At 37.8% G+C, this 19,990-nt stretch overlaps 2 protein-coding genes and 1 non-coding gene across 3 annotated transcripts; 1 reads left to right on the forward strand and 2 right to left on the reverse strand.

Annotated features, from left to right (window-relative positions):
* Positions 1-4,590: 4,590 nt before the first annotated feature.
* On the reverse strand, positions 4,591-9,179 carry LOC104596342 (urea-proton symporter DUR3-like). Its single transcript, XM_010257434.3, has 9 exons — positions 8,772-9,179; positions 8,079-8,186; positions 7,876-7,971; positions 7,674-7,756; positions 7,209-7,429; positions 6,839-7,101; positions 6,441-6,679; positions 5,166-5,815; positions 4,591-4,999 (listed from the first exon to the last, which is right to left on the reverse strand). The coding sequence occupies exons 1-9, from the start codon at positions 8,955-8,957 to the stop codon at positions 4,725-4,727; spliced, it is 2,121 nt and encodes a 706-aa protein (XP_010255736.1). The 5' UTR covers positions 8,958-9,179; the 3' UTR covers positions 4,591-4,724.
* Positions 8,281-8,361, forward strand: TRNAL-CAG (transfer RNA leucine (anticodon CAG)). The gene has a single exon. It is a non-coding gene; the product is annotated as a tRNA-Leu (tRNA).
* Positions 9,180-15,901: 6,722 nt separating the features above from the next.
* LOC104596627 (uncharacterized) lies at positions 15,902-18,881 on the reverse strand. Its single transcript, XM_010257891.1, has 2 exons — positions 18,654-18,881; positions 15,902-16,471 (listed from the first exon to the last, which is right to left on the reverse strand). Exons 1-2 carry the CDS (start codon positions 18,879-18,881, stop codon positions 15,902-15,904), a joined length of 798 nt encoding a protein of 265 aa, XP_010256193.1.
* Positions 18,882-19,990: the final 1,109 nt, after the last annotated feature.

Below are 19,990 nucleotides of genomic sequence, written 5' to 3' on the forward strand. Positions count from 1 at the left end.
AGTACCAGCTGTTAACCAGCCATTAAGTGACATTTGAAAGACACAAATGCCCTTCGAGTATTAGTTAATTTTCTTTATCAATCATCCAAGCATTGACAAAAAATTAACAGTTTTAGATCCTTGCCTCTTCTATTCAAGAAAGTTGGGATCATCAGAATGCTCGCTCAAATATGACCCCAACTTTCTTTAATGGAAAAGGCAAGGATTTGAGACTGTTAATTTTTTCTTTTTTTGTCAATGTTTAGATGGTTGATAAAGAAAATGAAGTAACACTTAAAGGATATTTGTGTCTTTTTCAAATGCCACTTGACGACTGCTAATAGCTAGTTAACGACAGGTACTGGATTGTCACGTTTAAAAGTTTGGGTACTGAATTGTCGTATTTTAAAGTTTGAGGACCAAAGTGCAGGGTACTAATCGAGAATTTTTCCTAATTTTTAAGCTTCAATACTGTCCATTTCTTCCCGATAGAAGCGACAACAAAGTACCGATATCAATCAATGTTGTTAGGACTGGACTAGACTGTTGGATCGTGAAGATTGGTATCCGACAACCGAAAAAAGATATTAGGCTTGTTCAAGCCTTTCTGAATTCTATCTCTAACATTTTTTTAAACTCCATGTTTTGATATTTAATGAATTAGAAAGATAATATGGAGCCATTTAGTATATATTATTAATTTTATTATTATGATTATTATTATTATTATTAATATTAATTTTTAAACGAGTCTAATGGTTGAATACTTGAATTGGACCTTTTGGACCGTTTGAACCATGGTTTAGTGAACAAAATGGGGGATGAATCGATGATTGTATCCAGTCTCCTGCTAATAACATTGGTATTAATGTACTAACACATTGAGGTGTTGATGTATTATCATCATCAATAGAATGTAATGTAATGGGTTCTAATTTATGAAACTCCAATTTTCTATTCTCAAATGTGAATCTTGAATCATTTTCTCTCTTTTATGAATATTGGTTTTTAACTAATATTTCTTTAAATTTGAAGACTATTGAGCCTTGGCATATGCGGCCAATATCGAGTTTGTCTGGATCCTCCATCCCCTTTTGCCTCCCTCTTAGCCAGAAGAAAAATCTGGCCACGAAATGAAAGCAAATGACTGATAGGGATCATATTAGATAGTTGTATGCCCTTAACTCCAATTAGAATGATGTACATTATGACATTTATTGTAAATAAATAAAGTATATGTTTGATTCATGTTATTGTGGTATGTTTCTATGTAATACTCTTAAACTAGACGCTTAATGAGACTTGTGTTAGTTTAGAATGTTTATAGCCGTTGGATAAGTCTGGGGAGATTTATCCTGCTAAGGTTGACACTGGTGTGTTGCCAAGTGTTAGGGTGGCCTGTCTCAACTGCCACGGTGAGACCCAAAGCACATGCAGTGTAGGTTTACTTGAAACCCTGAATCAGACCAGATTTTCAGTATTGCCCTGGACCTTGGAGATTAGTGGGCAAAACTGAAAAGTTACACCTGACCCCTAGACTCGATTATGATATTGCATTAGGTGTCGGATTGGACTGTTTTTGATATGCCAATTAGTGAGATTCTTAGAGGGGGTCAAAACCTGGGTATGTTGAGACAATCCAAGAATTCATTTGAGTGGGTGATCATAGTGATAGGATCAACCCCTTTGTCGGACAAAGGTAATGATCGGGGATGTACTCTCTCTGATGGAAACCAAGACTGTCGGCAGCCGATTTCAATCGTTGAGATTTGTTTTGCAAAATATATTTTATATACAGATATATATATATATATATATATATATATATATATATATATATTATGGTTTCAAAATGTTTGCAAAATGTTTTAATTCTCGTGATCCATGTGAGTAGAGAGTGCAACATTGTTCCTTGCAGCCGAGGGAGAGGTCATCTCTTGTCGGACAATGTATGATCATTATGGGCTGAGAGGTTAAGTGTAAGACCATTGAGAGTAATGCCTGATGGGCTAGTCTTGCATCTGCCCACAGTCCCTAGGTGTTACAAGGTGGTTTGGCCCAGGGACCACTTAGTGTAAGTATTGGGCCCATAGAATCCATGTGATGGGCTCAGGGGGTTCATTGGGCTTTCTAGTGAATTTGGCTAGGCCTTGTGACAAAGGCTGAGCCGAACCCTTGTGGCTAATGTGTAGATCAATGCTTGGGTCCTACACTATACAAGGAAACCCAATTGGGCAGTAGTTTGAAAGGCTAAGTGAGCACATACTGTTAATGGGCCTAAAGCCCATTTCGAACTGTGCTGATTTGATCAGTTAAAGAAGGGGCGAATCTGAGATTAGATTAGCAAATAGGATAGGGTCTTACCCTATCCACTCAGAGAGTCCAAATCTGAATACAGATTCAGATCTGGAAACCTCCTAATCAGATTAGGAAATGACTGATCTAATCTGCAGATAAGATAAAGGTCTATCCTTATCTCTTAAAGGGGAATTCAGATCCAAATATGATTTGGATCAGCAACTCCTAATGGGATTAGGAGTTGATCCCTTTAAGATTATAAAAGGAAAAGGGGGCGGTAGCTTTAGAAGATAATCACATTCGAAATTCAGAGAGAGAACACAACACCTAGTGAGATTGAGCTGTTTTCTCCTTGCCGCCTCCTTCCTGCCGCCGCCATTACTGCTAGTTCGATCTCCTCTCTTTCAAACAGGAGCAATCAAGATTGGATCTTGATATCAGCCTTTGGGGAAAGGCTGATCTGAAGTTGTGCTCACAACCCCAACGAATTCTTGTGAAGGGTTCAGTTCTTTTGAAAGAACACTGTTGATTCTGCTCCATCCTACACTACGCCATCTTTAATGGAGCAGTCTTTGGTTCCTACCTTGGGCGTGAACACCTCCATTGGGAGATACTGTTTCTTCGCATCAGGTATATCCCTCTCATGCTTCTGGTTTCAGATCTGTTTTGGTTTATGGTTCAAGATTGATCATTGAAAATGCTGATTTTTCTAAAACAGGGAATGCAATTCATAGAGGGGAGATGAAATTTTTGAAATTTCGCCCAACCTACCTGCAGGGTTCGGCCATCCATATGATGGATCTCTATTCCCTTCAGTGGGCCTATGACTTGATTTCTGGTGTTCTAATCTCTTATCATGCCCAGTTTTAGCATTCAGAATCGGCTATGCCCAGTTCCATACTTGTAGTCTGCAGATTGCTTAAGAAAATACGGGAGTATCAGCATTCCATACCCATTTGGGTTCCTTGGAAATAATTCAAATTGTGAAAGGAGAGAAGTTGGAAAACTAAACCTTTAATCCCCCCAAACTCTTATTAAGCTCTGGTAATCTAGAGGTTCTGGAGATATCATAACAAGGCCAGGTTCAAATCAATCACTGAATCTCCTGTCCAAGAACGCACTGCACCCCAAGGTCCCCAACACATTTTTGAGTATCCAAAACCCCATTGTTTTCAAACTGTTGATCCATATGATTGGACTGTTCGTTCCAGAAATTGTCCAGGCAACTGGTTCTGTTTCACCTATGACCTGGTCTTTTGCCAAAAACCATTGATTTAGTGACCCACTAACCCGGGTTTCAAACCGGCATCCTATTTGACCCAGACAATGGCTTGTGGCCATTTTTTATTTTATTTTTTAAATTAAAACATGTCATCTATTTGAACCAGACGGTTGAATTGCTGGCCCAAAAACCGGTGGCCAAAACGGTTCTGATTCCAAGTCAGTTTTTAAAACATTGCCCGAAACATATTTTTGGCCTCGGTTGTGACACAATTGCCTATATCATTGCTTACTAGGGACAATACTGTACTTCCCCCGTCAATTGCCCACTTGATTCGATTTGATGTTGTTACAATTGATGTGAATTAATCTCATTGGTGCGTATTAGGGGACTCTCATAGGGCATAGGAGCCAAAAGACATGATACATATATTTTGTTATTTTTTACCATTTTAGATTTGATAAAAAAATTGTTACGTATTGGCCCGTATCGGCCGATATGTATCATTCCGGGACCTCTCCGATACGCCCCTATAGTGGGTGTATCGGGGGTCTGACCGGTTCAGGGGGTGGAGGAGCCCTAAACTGGCTCCCCTGAACTGGTTTTTGAAAAAAAAAAGCAAAAAAAAAAAAAGCTATCGATATTGCCTGATACACCCCTATTGGCATATCGGGCGTATTGATATTTTGAACCTTGATCATCATCTAAGCCTTCTCCCAACCATATGCTGTCGGCTATATAAGAGTTTGGCAAAAGTTTTAGTCCCAGTTACCAACCTAACAAAGCCCTCCTTTTTCAGGCTTGGGACGGAAAGTGATTAGGACCCTAATTTTGCACAAAAAAGAGTTGACATGATAAAGAGATGAAACTCGTCCAATATGAGGTATATATATATGTAATCTTTCAACTAATTAATAAAAGCCAGTCTTACTATCTTTTTTCAAAGCTTGGTGGTAGAAAAGCCCAAGGATATAACATTTAACAGTTATTTCTCTCTAGAGTAACCAAGGACAAGAGCAATGATCACAAATGAGAAAACATAACGATTTTTAATCTGTTACTCTAAGATTAAGCTTTCAAGTGCACAACCCTTTTTAGAAGAAAATGATGCAAAGCAAGTAATCATACCACTTGAGTTTGCCACTTCAAAACTTAACCATCACCAAAATACGAGTTAACTGCAACAGTGTCTATGAGCTGGATTTTATGCTGAAACATAATTAATTCAATGCTCTAAAGCTTCTTGTTTCTTAGCCTTCTCTTTCTCTAATAAGTACATTTGTTCAGCCTCTGGTATCGCTAACATTATTGCATGCATTTTGAAATTCATTTCTTCAATCTTTTCAATTAGTCTGTCATTTGTAAACATGCCAACAAGGACACTTTGGATTGTTTCCCAGCTTTCAATCAATGGTAAAGCAATAATCACAGCAGATGCAATGGTACCCCAAGCAATAGAAATGACTGCCCAAAATGTGAAGTACCCCAAATTGAACTCTCCTGCATTAACAAAATCATTATTGACTCACTAAAATGATAATAGAAGATAAATAAGGATTTTAAAAGGAAATACCTTAACTGTCAACATTAACTAGTTCATCTGTAAAGGTAATTGTGTATTCATGCAACATCCAAGGAACTGAAAGCAGCGCACAAATGAATTTACCTGCTGGAAGTGAGAGCATAGGCCATACTATCACGATGACAACAGTAAAAGCAACACCCCATTTTACTATCCAGGCTTTAGCTTTTAACAGCTTTTCCTCTCTGAACTCTCCAGCTGGTAACTCGCTCTTTTCCTTCTCAACCATGGTTATCTGCTTGGTAGTCCCCCAATCATAGTTTTGAGGCCATAAAAGACTAAATATAGCATGAACAGCTCCACCAGTCAGTATAGAAACCAGATTTCCAGCAAGCATTGGTGAGTTTCGGCCTGTAGTGTCCAGATTAACCCGACCATACTGAATGCTTGTGACTGATAACCATGTAATAATTCCAAGAATACAGCCAACGATGGTTCCGACAATGGCACCTGTTGAGTTGGCCTTCTTCCATAGAAGCATGAAGGCTATAGGGAGAACTGCTGAACCAATGAGTACTCCCATGGCTAGATACATCCAACCAAGTGAAACTCCTGCCTTATTCAGAACCACTGCTAGCACTCCCATGAAACATCCAAACCCTAGAACAACCCCCCTTGAAATTTTGAGAATTTGCTTCCCAGTTGCATTTGGGTTTATATAGGTACGGTATATGTCATATGTGCATAAAGAAGAAACAGCTATTAGCTCAGAGGAACCAGCAGATGTCACAGCCCTGAAATGCAAGAAAATCCAAGTTAGCTTCTTTCTCATTATCAGGATTGCCATAGGAACCAAATAAATCCTGGGAATACATTGGGCCAGAGTTCTACATGGTTTAGATGTTACTTTTCAATGCCACTTTACCTTGTTTCTGATATTCCTTATATGGAAAATTTGGTGTAAAACTCATTGATGTTCTTGCCAATAGTTGTAATTGCAACATATTGTACATTTGCTGACATCTAGACTTTTGTTTACTTGCATTGATATTCTTGTTTTATTTTTTCAATAGACCACACTCAACATGTAGCTCATAACACCCATCAAGACTGTTTAACTGAAAGAAGCATGCCAAGAGTTTAAGAGAACAGGGAGGAAAAAAGGTTGGGTGCGCTACAAATAGAAAATTTTAATTATGAAAATTTAATTAGAAAAAACTGAATGAATTATATTGTGAGAAGACTCTTCAGATTGGAATGACTTTGGAGGCCAATTGGATATAGTTAGCATGCATGCACCATTAGCTCAACAGAGGAAAACATTTTCAGTTTAGCAAGAAAACTGTATTTATTTTTTGTTTCCATTTTGTAATACTATAGTTAGCTAGGTTGGCTGCTACATAGATGCAAGAAACTCACATAAAAAGCATTGTAAGAAGTAGGATGGAACCCCCTTTTCCCATCAAAGCTATAGCAGTGGCAGGAGGGACAAGTCCATGACTGGCTTCACTTGCTGTTATTGGTAGATCAAGAGCTAGAGCTCCTATTCCCAATGATGTTGCCAGTGAGAAAGGTACAGCAAACCAAACCAGCCCACCCAATAAATAGCCTTTATGAGTTGATGAAGGCCGTGCTGCAATGGCACTAACCCAATATCCCTGTAAAACTTGACAGAGGAAAACATAAATATACCTGAAAATATTAGTTAGTTTAGCAACTACATTTTGCAAATCTAAACACTTCGGAGATAACTAGAAATTGATTACTCTAACAACTTATTGCCATATTGAAATTGCCAAGAGGACAGTAATACTTACATTGTCGACGAAGACAGTACCGAAGTTGCCAACAATGTTGATGATTCCGAAAACAAGGCCACCAGAACTCAACATTGTCAAGTAGGAACCCTTGTGGTTTCCACTAACAGGTCCACAAGCCTGTCCATCATGAGAAAATGTTTCCTGACACATTCTTGATTTGCTGGCAACTTCCAAGAGACGATCATATACAACATGTGGGCTGCCAAGCTCACTACTTGCCGTATAAACAAGGTAGACAAAGATGACCAGAACCACATGCACTGAGAGTAGAATAAAAAGCAGAAAATATTTGTAAATCCAGATATTTAGACACTATATAGCATTTGATATATGGATGCAGCCTAAATCTAATGTGAGGTAGGACTACCTATAGCAGAATGTATGTAGCTGGCCAAGAAAGTAGCTTTTAGTCCACCAGCTAATGTGTAAACTATCACTCCCAGAGGAATTAAAAAGCTTGCAGCATAAATGTCCACCCCAGTAAGTGCATTTACCACAGCAGAACCACCAAGAAGAAGCATGGCCGTCACAATTATATTTGTCAGAAAGCAGAAACAGAGGAAGACAATATGAGCAGCAGTCCCCCATCTGAAAGGAGGTTTCAATTGCATTAAAGGAAGAGTAAATCCATCCTGTAAGACTAAATAACAGGTACAGTACATCCATCATGTGAAACCTATTTTTCCTTCTACATAGAGATTGCAGACTAAACCCTAAATTGTGTGCATTTAGTGATTCATAATCATTAATCAGTCTGCAGTGGATTTCACAGTGGAATTCACCTCCAAAATATAGACATAGAAGTAGGAAACCCATGTGACTAATAAGTTACCTGGCTCTCACAATTTCACAGACAGTATGAGCATGAGGAGCTTTTCTTTTGATCTCTATAGCCATAATGCCAAACAAGAGCACCTACAAGGCAGAATGGAATAAGAGCAATTGAATTGTTTTCTTCCTTCTTGCCAAGAAAGAAGAATACAGAAATGTAGTTAATTCTATAAAACAAGAACAATATTTCATACTAGACAGACCTGGATGGTAGCCCCACTTGCATACCAAAATGGCCCACTAATACCATATTCCCAAGCAACATTAGAACTTTGCAGGATTGTGGCAGCCCAGGTCCACTGCAAATTCCAAGATCAAAATTGTTAGTGAAGAGTAGTCCAATTTAAACTAAAATTTGGAGAAGATTCAAGAGTGTAGGTGCCTCTAGTTAAAAAGGAACAAACACCTGGGATACAATCACACTGGCAATGAGTCCTGTCTTAACATTTCTGCCAGCCGTGTTGAACCATTCAGATGTGTGGCGAGATCCCACATATCGCTTTTCAAGCCATACCTGGTTAAGCCAGATGAAGTGCACAAACAAACAAGCCATGGATTACTAGGAATGAGCTATGTAAAGACGAGGGACGCATAAAAAAAGCGTGGTTGTCAAGATGGCCGAGTTGGTCTAAGGCGCTAGTTTCAGGTACTAGTCCGAAAGGGCATGGGTTCGAATCCCATTCTTGACAAATTTATTTTTTGCCCATGTTTAAGGCCTAAGTAAGCGCTACCATTACCAATTTACCATGCATGCGGCCGGTGAGAGAACTGAACCCAACATGATGCCATGGGCCCCCATTAAGGAGCTTAGGATCTGCTCGATAGTGGGTCCCACAGAAGATGAGTCAGGTTAAGAAAGAGCCCAAGCCCACTTGGTGGGGCCATGTCTCAGGCTCTCAGCCAACAGCCTTATAGGACAAAGGCCAACCACGACGTGTTTATCTCTCTGTAAGTCTGTATGTACCTTGCTTTTGTTAAGCGCTCATCTCAACTAGGCGGGGCCTTCTTGAAAAGCCAACCACCACACCAGTGCCGTAGTGCAGAAACAAATTAGCGGAGACACAGAGAGAGAGAGAGAGAGAGAGAGAGAGAAACGTACCAAGAAAGAAGTAATTACGGCAAAGAAAGCCCCAAAACCCAATATAACGGAGTAGCCAAGTCCCTGATTAAGAACAGGTTTGCCCTCAAAGAAACTACTCTGCCGCACGCACCCACCTCCATCCGCCACATGGTAGTATTTGCCGGAGAATCCAAACGGCGGACACTGAGAAGAAGAAGAAGCCATGAGCGAGGGTGGGGGGACTGGGGAAGAGGGGAACTCTTAATTTATCTATCAATTATCCATCTCATCTCCCTTCATCAATTATAAATATAGTTGGACGTGGACGGAGGAAAGCTGTAGGCTGTGTTGTGTTGTGTAGTGTAGGTAAGAATACAGAGGAAGTCAAACAAGCAAAAGTCTCTTGGAATCTTGGCTTGGCGCTACCCGCCTACCCCTCACTCTCATGTCTCATCTCAATCTCGCAAGTGGCAAATTGGAATATTCACGTCTTTTGTTCCTCTCCCATAATATGAATACCATCCTTCTCATCACTTGATGGTGGGCCCATCATCCATGGTTAAATCAGTTTTGGTTGGGACCTTATCATGAAAATATACAGCCTGGATTTTATTGTTCTTCTTGAGTGGAACTGTTCGATGGAACACTCCATAGTTTCCATTTTTTGTTCAACTAACAGCTATGGTCCTAATTTTCGGCACATCGCATCCCATTATTGACATTTGACAAACACTGCTTGTTTGGATTACCTAATTTTATGCTTTCATTAAGTTATTTGTTTATTCATGTGAACTCCATTTGTATGGGTGAATTAATTATTAGTTTAAAATGAAGACATTCTTTAGTCATTTACTGAATTGGCAAATCTTTTATACTTTCTTTTTTTCTTTTTTTTTTGGTAAAAGAGAGAGCTATATTATTATTATTATTATTATTATTATTATTATTATTATTATTATTATTATTATTATTATTATTATATATTAACGGGGATCCCATGGGGTGGGGATCGGGGTCCACGTGGGGCAGGGAGTGCTCTTCCCATCGCTGCACTGTCGTCGCCAACGGGGATAAAAATTTCCCCATCTCTGTCCCGCGAGGAAAATCATCTCCATCCTCGCCCCATTCGAGGCATATCCCCATGGGATCAGGGAAATGGGGAAAATTGCCATCCCTAAGTTTGATAAACAACCCTATCTCAAATTAATTATTGTTATTTTTGTATTGTAAAAAAATATTAAAAGTAGAATATAAAATATAAATGATTATTAATTATTATATAAAACATTTGTATATAGGGATGTCAATGGGTCGGGTTAAATGGTAAACCCGACTTGACCTGACCCTATAGGGTCGGGTTAGGGTCAAATATATTTGGTTTAGGGTCGGGTTAGAGTTTGATTCTTTGACCCGAGTTAGGTTCGGGTTTTGACTAACCCGCTCCGCCGGGTCATGATACCTTACATATATACCAAGTATTCTTGCATTTTTTTGACTTCTAAGTTTATAGGCTTAAAGTTTATAATTTATTTATATGTTGATTTTAATTTTCTTCTTTTTTTTTAATGAAAAAAAAACACCTTAGAATCTATAAAACAATTTCATTATTTAAATTAATGTATTTTAGGTCTTCAAAATGTGTTAAAAATATATTTAAAACTATATGGGTCAAGTCGGGTCGGAACCGGGTTAAACCTTATAGTGTTAGGTCGGGCTCGTGAATCATATATTTTAAGCCGGGTCGGATCGAGTTCGGGTTGGGGTTCTGGAGGATCGGGTTAGGATTGAGGCAATCTCATGCCGGACACGACCCATTGACATCCCTATATATACTCTTACATGTTTCTATTATTTATCTTCAACTTAACAAATCCCGTGCATCGCATGGCTCCCCGCTAGTTATTATTAAAAAAGAGGAGAAGCAATTTACCATAAAAAATAATTTCACTAAAAAAACTAAAACAAAACAAAGGTTGAAGTTCTGTTCGATTCCTTATATCAAAGAGAACAGCCGGAATCTCATGAATACTTGAATAGTGGTGGAAGAGGTAGGAGATGTTTGGCAAACCAACCAGCATTTCCAAGCTTCTCCTTCATCTCAAATTCTCAATTGATATACCATGTCATGACTAGGGATGATCAAGGGCCAGGCTAGGCACCACTCACCGCATCCATATAAATGAACAAAATTAAATATATGAGTTTGAGTCCAATTCAAAATTTAAGAAATTCTCAACCCAACCTGACCCAAGTTGCATGCCTATATGATGGATGGGATTTATAGGAATGGTCGAATGCAATGTTCAAAATTTTGATACAATACATTTTATAGTGGTCATATCATATCATATCTTTTGCTTGACGATATGTCAATTTTAAGGTATTTTTAGAAACTCTTTTTTTAATAGATAAATTACATAAAATGCCACTTGTAAAAATACAAGAAAAAAATAAAAAATAAGGTTTTTACTCACCTGAAACACTTGACACAAATATTTGTGCATATCAGGCATATCGATATTTAAGACCTTGGAGCAATGCTTAGCCTCTCAGTCATTTAGGTCATATTTGGTTCAATTCTCATTTTTACCCAAGATGAAACTCTAAAATAGACAAGAATGGGTAAAAATAAGCAGAATGAGAAAATATTGTTATGAGCCTAACACTTTTTTCCCAAGAATGAATTCTTTTGAGTCTGACAAGTTTTCTTATGCTGTTCATTTTCATTCTTCTTCTTCAAAAAAAAAAAAAGTGTTAGTATTCATAAACCCCCAACCTAGGTCTCCAAAACTATTGGCATAGATGTGTACCGATGGATGATTGATCGTCAATGTTTACCAGTTGGCATATATGTTTTGTAAAAGTATTTCCGTAAAAGTGCTTTTATAAAAGTACTTTTGTAAAAGTGCTATCGTAAAAGTGCTTTTTATAAAAGTACTTTCGTAAAAATGTTTACCAGTTGGCATAGATGTTTTGTAAAAGTACTTTTGTAAAAGTGCTTTTACTTATTAAAATACTTTGTAAAAGTGCTTTCGTATAGAAGTACTTTTATAAAAGTGCTTTCGTATAGAAGTACTTTTATAAAAGTGCTTTCGTATAGAAGTACTTTTATAAAAGTGCTTTCGTATAGAAGTACTTTTATAAAAGTGCTTTCATATAGAAGTACTTTTATAAAAGTGCTTTCACGTAAAAGTACTTTTGTAAATGTGCGCTTTCGTAAAAGTACTTTTGTAAATGTGCTTTCACAAAAGTAAACATCTATGGTAATAGTTTTGTAGGTAGAGTTTCCTTAAAGAATGAAAATGAGCAAGATGGGACATGATTATTTTTCATGTTGTAGGCTACTCAATTTTTGTGTCATGGGGCTGATTTTTTCTTCTAAAAAGAATGTAGCCCATGACAATAATTTTGTAACCAAACACTCTAATGTTATTCATTTTTGTCCATTATTGCCTAGAATGATCAAGAATTAAAAGAACGAGGCCCAGAGCAATGAACCAAACATGAGCTTAATTTTCCACCCCAGAAAAACATATAAGATGCTCTCTACCTTTACTTTTCCTTTACTTATTTTTTTTCGGGCCAAAACATCAAAATAGAAGTCATAAGTATGTACGACTTAGGGATTTTTCAATCCAAATACAGCTTGAAAGGTTTAGGGGCTTTTCACCAGTATGTATGATTTTATTTTAACAAAAAACATGGCAATTAAAACAAAATTGAACAGATTTGGAAACAATTACACATATATAAGTTGGTTAATATTCAACTTAAAACTCTTAGAATACTAAGGCCATATTTCATTTCTGTTATACTAGTGAGTGGCATGTAATTCGTACATGGCAATTTTTTATGATAATGGTGATATGATGATACTAAATAAAAATTATTTAGAAATGCGTTACACTTATTTTTGTTTGTTACACTTATTTTTGTTTAATATGGTGAATATACAATATTAGAAATGCGTTCAAATATTTTCTATATTTTTTATTTTTATACTTTTGACTCAAAATGTTGAATTGTTTTTTGTCACACTTATTTTTCTTTAGTATGGCTAATTAATATAGGATTCAATGAAAGAATAGGAGTTAATACATAAAATATAAGATTTAATGAGAGGGAACCAAAAAAGGAGAAATGTAGTAGTTTAAATTACATTTTGTGACTTCAGAGAGGGATTAAATTCAAAACTAGGGATATTCTAGTCAAGAATTGGATTCAATGAATATTAATAGAAGCTTATAAGACTTAAACGAATAGAAAAGTGATTGTTCAAGTTATATTTCTGTCATTACAATTAAAGAGGGACAAATTCTTTGTTATACATATTTTAGTCAAACAAAATTTTCACACTTTTAATAGTAGTATAAATATTATGACATTTACGAAAAATTATTAAGTATTGGCTAATGTGACAATGAATAATGAATAAATGTTAGTAATAAATATGAATCTCAAAGTCAATACGGAGGAACTAGTAAAAGAAACTCGGGCAAAACAGGTGCTGTGAGAGATGCAGAAGGCCAATGCTAAGGGGGTTTCACAAATCACAATCCAAGTGGGTACCACCATCATTGAGGTCACTGGACTGTCGGTCATCACGAGAGGACAAAAGGAGTCATCATCAGATCTGACTGGCTCTCTTTCATGTATCAAAAAAAAAAATCACCAAACTGGAAGGTCACACATGTCTTTCAAAGGACTGTGGAATTTTAGCAAAGAGGGAGGTCACACTCACACATGTCCAATTTCAACATTGCTACAGGGAAGTCTTAGCAAATAGGAGCAAATAGGGCAGTAATACAGTAGTTATAGATTAGTTGATCTAATATCTAGTTTTGATAGAAACAATTAAAATAGAACAAATCCCCATCAGTCTTTTGGTAGAATCTATACTTCAATTTCAAAATGCATTAGATTAAGAGCATGCTCTTACCATCATGTTTCAAACTTGATTTTCTTGATCCCTTTCATTTTCATATATAATCATCTAAACAACAGTAAACTTTTAACCCTTGACTGACCAAGAATCTCTCTCTCTTTCTCTGTTGCATGCTACCTCTCACTCTCTCAGTAGTCAGTATAATGGAATGAACTATGAAATGTTTGATAGAGATGTGCATTCTCATTTCTCAACCATATGCTGGATTGGAGGGAAGAAGGGTTTGTTTACAGGAATGGGATTTTGATGTAGAAGATGAATGTTTCTTGTCTTAACGAAGGGTAAAATTGTCTTTTCATTCAAATTGTCGAAGATAATAGTGGAAAGACAAGATATATTTAAGTCTACTTGCAAAACTTTAAGGTACGTTTAAGTCAATTTATGAAACCTACGGGTATGCTCAAGTCTTTTATCCCAAAAAAAAAATTAGGAATCAGTTATCCTTGCTCCTCGTTTCCCTTTTGGGAAATTTTTAAGAAATCAGTTATCAAATAACAGAGAAAATTAGAAAAAAAAGGTAAGAAAACTGATCAAAGAAATCTTTTGGTGCTTCTTGGTGTAAGCTCAGAGATATGAAGATTTTTATCAGATTCTTTTTTTTTTATACTTCTTTCTTCATAGTTAGTTCTTTTTTTATTGCTTCGATAAAAAAAAATTCTGAGGGGGGTATCTAAGAGGTTTTGAAAAGTCAGGTTTGATTTAAAGTGAATGGGAATTTTTAGATAATAACTTTAAAAAAATTATAAAATTTAGTTTTCAGATACTAACAATTAAAATGGGTTGAAGGTGTGCTTGCAGTGCATATGACAAGTTTTTTTGACATCCAGTCCAAATTAGATGATCCGAGCTCATGTGTGTGTGGGCCGGACCAGGTCTAATGCGGGCTCATGGTGGTATTTGGTTGGACTTGTGGCCTAATGTGGGCCTGGCCTGAACAAAAAACCTAGGCCCAAGTCTATAATTTCTGAGCCAGGCCGGGCAGGGGTGATTATGATCGCTACCAGCCGTAAGAGACATGAACTAGGTTAGGTTGCTTCTTTGATGCGGCTTGTGACACACACTTATCAAAGGAGATGGGATCAGGTCACCTGCCAACAAAAGATGTTCCAACACCCTCCCAACATCATCTCACACCATACATCTCATATAAGGCGGGTCCTACTTTTTTTGGTAGGTCCCAATATCATGGTAAGATGTGTGGTATTAGATCATGTTGAGAGAGTGTTGGAACGTCTTTTGTTGGCAGGTGATTCCGACTCTCTTTTTGAAGCACACATTCTATGAACCCTTTGATCCATCATTATTTACATTAACCATCCAAAACAAACAAGCCACACCGAACAGCTCCAACCTTCCTCTCTGACCCAGGTAACAAATTACCTGACAAGCCATACGACCTTAGGAGCTCAGAGCTCTGACCTACGTGGCACTTCTCCCTTTATCCGTTTGCATTGCTTGATGCCTTCAAAACGCATGGTGACATGTTGTCCACTTGGCAACAATAAGCTCGGTTCCTTCTGCTTCACGGGGAATTAGATAAGGGCCAATGCTGCGCTATGTGGGAGTACTTTGTAAGTAATGGACAGGTAGGGCCTATCACCTCTGAACGTGTAAGACACACTTTGACTGAACTTCACATTCTATATAAGGGTGATTCCTCACCCTCCAACGATACACTTACACTATTACTCTCTCTCTCTCTCTCTAGCTCTCTGTTCTGAATTCCTGCATAACCACTTTTGTTCTTTTTAGTAGTCCAGTATTAACTTGACCATTGGAGTCCCCCCGCCCGGGTCATCCCCCCAGGCTCTTCATCCAAGCTGTCATACCCAACAGGGACTCAGCGCAATTCGTGCATCATCATAAACTATCCCATTTTCCATCTCTTTATTCCTCTAGACAAATATGAAGCAGAGTGGTGAATCCTCTTTCTCTCTCTTAATCCTAGTTCAATCTAAACTCTAATCTTCTATTAAAAAAAAAGGGATTTTTGGACTACAACCCCCCCCCCTTAAAATCTGAAACCTGATCTGCTATTAAAAATCTTCAGATCGCCCATTCAACTTCTGAAGCTACCTTATACGGTTATACCCTTATCTCTATGTGTCAACTGTCACTTCTTTCCTAGAGCACTGCTGCGGTCCTGGAGATTTCTTTTTTTTTTGGTAGAAACTAGCAAGAAAATATATATTAAAACTAGAAACAACAGAACAAACAATACAAATTAAGGTCTAATTAAGTCTTGCTCGGCCATATCTTGGACCCACCCAGGGGGATCATGGACAAACAACCCAGACTCTTTTACACCTTTTCTAGCTAGTATATGTGCAACAATGTTACAAGATCTATTTACATGCTTAAAAGAGATAGATAAGTCTTCAATAAGTAATTTGATATCCATGCACAGAAAGTTTGCATCCAAAGCCAGATCAAAGTGTCCTGTCTTCAAAGCCTGCACCAGAGTTAGGCAATCAGATTCCACTAATATGTCTTCTTCCTTGAACATACTCAAAACTTCTAAACTGTTGAGAATCGCCATCGCTTCGTCTTGGATGGAAGATGAAGCTGATGATTTTCCAAAAGATGCCGCTATCACTATCCCATCAGCATCCCTTAGCACTGCACCAAAACCTGAATTCCCAGAACACAAAAAGCTCCCATTTACATTCAGCTTAAGTCTTCCTGCTTCTGGTGCCTCCCAAAAAGTGGTACGCTGATTTCTAAGGTCTAGATATTGAGGAGAAGAATCTCGCAATTTTGCTTGGGAAATCATCACACACTCTCTCTCCACATCCTGTAAGATACAGCAAGGGTGACTCTAGGAAAAGGATCTGTATTTTCAAAAATTTTGCAGTTCCTAGCCTTCCAGATATTCCATAATAACATAAATGAAAAAGAAAGCAGTTCATCCTTTCTGTCTTTGTCTTTTGAGCACAAATCCAACCAAACCGAGAGCCACTGATTGAAAGAAGTGAAAGATCCTCCCCTAAATCCCAAATAATTAATATGAGATCCAAACCAAGTTGCTTTAGCATGCTCACATTCAAATAAACAGTGTAAAATGGATTCAAAAGATTGTTGTAAACATGCTGGGCAATTGCTATCATTAGAGAGCTTTCTTTTGTGGAAGTTTTCTTTCACAGCTAATGCATTTTGTGAACATTTCCAAATGAAATTTCTTATTTTCGGATCAATTTTTTGCTTTCCAAATTTCAGCCAACTGTTTCTTCCCCATACCCCCTATATTGCCAAATTCTGCACCCCCAATTGATGGTTTGCTACAGTTTGAGACTAAAGCATAGTACCCAGTTTTAACAGTGTATATCCCCTTCGGATGATAGGTCCATTTAAGCTTGTCTTTCCAGTTGCCTCTAGCTAGGTTTACACTTTGGATGTTTTTTGCAATAGCCTCTCCAAAATTCTCCTCAACCAGTCTGGTTTTCCAACTTCTACTATTCTCGTCCATTAGATCTTTAACCCAAATCAAAACAGGGTTATTTGGTCTAGGGCCCATAATTCTAAAGGATACTATCTGTTGTAGCCATGGGTCATCCCAAATTCTAACTTTTGTTCCAAAATTTACTGCCCAACAAGTTTCTTTTTGGAGGACCTCTCTTGCTGCTACCATACTCTACCAGCCTAAGATCCCTTGGTAGGCAGTTTATCAGTTAGGAAGTTTCTTCTTTTTAGGTATTTAGCCTTAATAATCTTTACTCAAAGATTATTCTCATCATTACAAATCCTCCAATCTTGCTTTGCTAGCAGAGCCAGATTGAGTTTATAAGGATCTCTGAATCCTAACCCTCCTGCAAACTTATTTTTATTGAGGACTTCCCAGCATACCCAATGAGTTTTTCTATGTTCCTTTGTCCCCCACCCCCCAAAAAAAAAAAAAAAATCTAGTTTGGATTCTTTTCAGCTCATTAAACACATCTTTCAAGAGAAGAAAGTAGGGCATGGTATAGTTTGAAATGGCATTGGCCACTGCTTTTATCAATATTTCTTTTCCAGCTTGAGAAAGTAGAGATTCATGCCACTTAGAGTGTAATCTTCCAACTCTTTCAATGAGAAAGTTGAAGAGGGCTTTCTTTGATTTTCCAATTTTTGTGGGGAGCCCTAGGTAAATAGAGGGAGATTCTACTTTTTTCATTTTAAGAAATCTTGCCAATAATCTTTGGAGTCTATGATGTAAATTTCTACTAAAAAAACCTCAGATTTTGAGAAATTTACCTGTTGCCCAGAGGCCTCCACATAAGATTTGAGAGCATCCAGTATACTTTGCCCATCCCCCAGCTCTGTTTAGAAATTATGTAACTGTCATATGCAAAAAATAAGTGAGAGACAATTGGACAGTTTCTGGTAATTGAAATGCCATTTATTTTCTTTTGGGAAGCTAGCTCTATGAGCTTTGAAGACAGAGTTTCAAAGGAAAGTAAAAACAGGTAAGGAGATAGGGGGTCTCCTTGTCTCAGCCCTCTTTCTGGGAAGAATTATCCAGTTTCAAAGAAACTCTTAACAGCAGTGATCGCATCACTTCCTACACTTCCCCAAAACTTATGGAAAAAGAAATTTGGGAATCCATCCAGGCCTGGGGCTTTTTTAGGGGCCATTTGAAATAATGCTTCCTTAATCTCTTCATCAAAAACCTCCCTCTCTAAATTTTCCTTTTCTTGTTCACTCAACTTTGTTGATACACTATTAAGGAAATCATCTTGCAGTTTTGGTTTTGAGGAGTTGAAAATATTTCTAAAGTGGTTCTCTAGTTCTATTGAGATATCCTCCTCTGAAGACAACTAGTCCCCATTTGCAGCTTTGAGAGATACTATTCTGTTCCTACTGCTCCTTCCTTTTGCAACTGAGTGAAAGAATTTAGTATTTTTGTCCTCAGCTTGCTGCTAGTTCACCCTTGATTTCTGCAGCCACATCAATTCCTCTCTTCTCAGCCAAGTGTTCAGATTAGCTTTTAGCATATTAACCTTAGTTTGACTAAATTCCATCCCTGATTTGCTATCCTCCTCACAGAGAAGATCTTTTGCTTCCTGAATTCCCTTTCTCACATTTCCAAAAGTTGTTATGTTCCACACTTTGAGGTGACCCATTAAAGCCCTACACTTTGCTCCAAACTCCAATTGATTGGATCCCTTTATTTTTATCCCCCAAGCTTTCTTGAGCAGGCCTTGGAAATCCTCATGATCTGTCCACATTTCCTCAAATCTAAAAATTTTCCTCCTTCTTTGGTTCCTAGTTACAGTTTCTAGTAATATTGGGAAGTGATATGAGCTCAGAGTAACCACTGTTTTAACCCTGAAGTTAGCAAACTGGTTTTGCCATTGAGAGTTATAGACCACCCTATCAAGTCTTGCCCTAATGAACCTATTCCCTTCCCTTTTATTTGACCAAGTGAAGGCTGGGCCTTCACTTTGAACTTCTTGTAAACCACAATCCTCTATAAAACTCCTAAATTTCTAGAGTTGGGATTCATTGTAGATTCTTCCTCCCTCCTTTTCAAAGCTGTGTAAAATGAAATTTAGGTCCCCAATACAATCCCAAGGGCTTGTTGCAAGCTTAGCTAGGTTACTCCACTTATTCAAAAAAATATTTCTTTGACCTCTTTTTGGCTCTCCATAAATGAAAGAGCAATGCCAGATCACCCCCCCCTGATTGGTGAATTTAACATGTATAATGTTTTTGTCAGCAATAGTTCCAGCCCTTAACCCACTTAAAAGTTTTTTCTTTTTTTTTTTTGCTTTTTAAAAAGGTAGTTTTAGTTTCCATTAAAAAGATAACATCTGCTCATGTGTTAATACAGGTCTCTCTTAGAGCACGAATTGTCAGGGCAGACGGGTTTGTTGCGGGACAGAACCCCAAACCCACTTATTTTCCTTATTGTCCATAACCGAAAACAATCATGCTTCTATATTATGGTCCAGATGGTGATTAAAACTGTCTTGTGGCACTTCGACATTACACGTGGCACGACCTCGGCTGTATGCTTCTCGACAAATCAGCTTATGCCACCTAGGATAACACCGATCTCGCTTAACAGTAGATCGACAGATCGACATGTGGAATCTCTTAGGCAGTCCACAACAACTCCAACCTTCCTCTCTGACCCAGGTAACAGATTACCTGACAATTCATATGACCTTAGGAGCTCAGAGCTCTGACCTACGTGGCACATCTCCCCTTATTCGTTTGCATTGCTTGATGCCTTCAAAACGCATGGTGACATGTCCACTTGGCAACGATAAGCCCGGTTCCTTCTGCTTCACGGGGAATTAGATAAGGGCCAATGCTGCGCTATGTTGGAGTA

The sequence above is a fragment of the Nelumbo nucifera genome, chromosome 1 (genome assembly GCF_055504915.1).
Source record: "Nelumbo nucifera cultivar China Antique chromosome 1, China Antique-T2T, whole genome shotgun sequence".
In the NCBI taxonomy this organism is placed as follows: domain Eukaryota; kingdom Viridiplantae; phylum Streptophyta; class Magnoliopsida; order Proteales; family Nelumbonaceae; genus Nelumbo; species Nelumbo nucifera.

Bases quoted from the DNA above. Each gene is read 5' to 3' on its own strand.
- LOC104596342 (XM_010257434.3), bottom strand. From the start codon at position 8,957: ATGGCTTCTTCTTCTTCTCAGTGTCCGCCGTTTGGATTCTCCGGCAAA. The intron at 7,972-8,078 runs GTGTTTGTTCCT...TGGAATTTGCAG, and splicing joins CCAGTGTGATTGTATCCCAG to TGGACCTGGGCTGCCACAAT. The intron at 5,816-6,440 runs GTGAGTTTCTTG...CTTGCATTTCAG, and splicing joins CTTCTTACAATGCTTTTTAT to GGCTGTGACATCTGCTGGTT.
- LOC104596627 (XM_010257891.1), bottom strand. From the start codon at position 18,881: ATGTGGACAGATCATGAGGATTTCCAAGGCCTGCTCAAGAAAGCTTGG. The intron at 16,472-18,653 runs GTTAATATGCTA...TGTATCTTACAG, and splicing joins TGGAATTTAGTCAAACTAAG to GATGTGGAGAGAGAGTGTGT.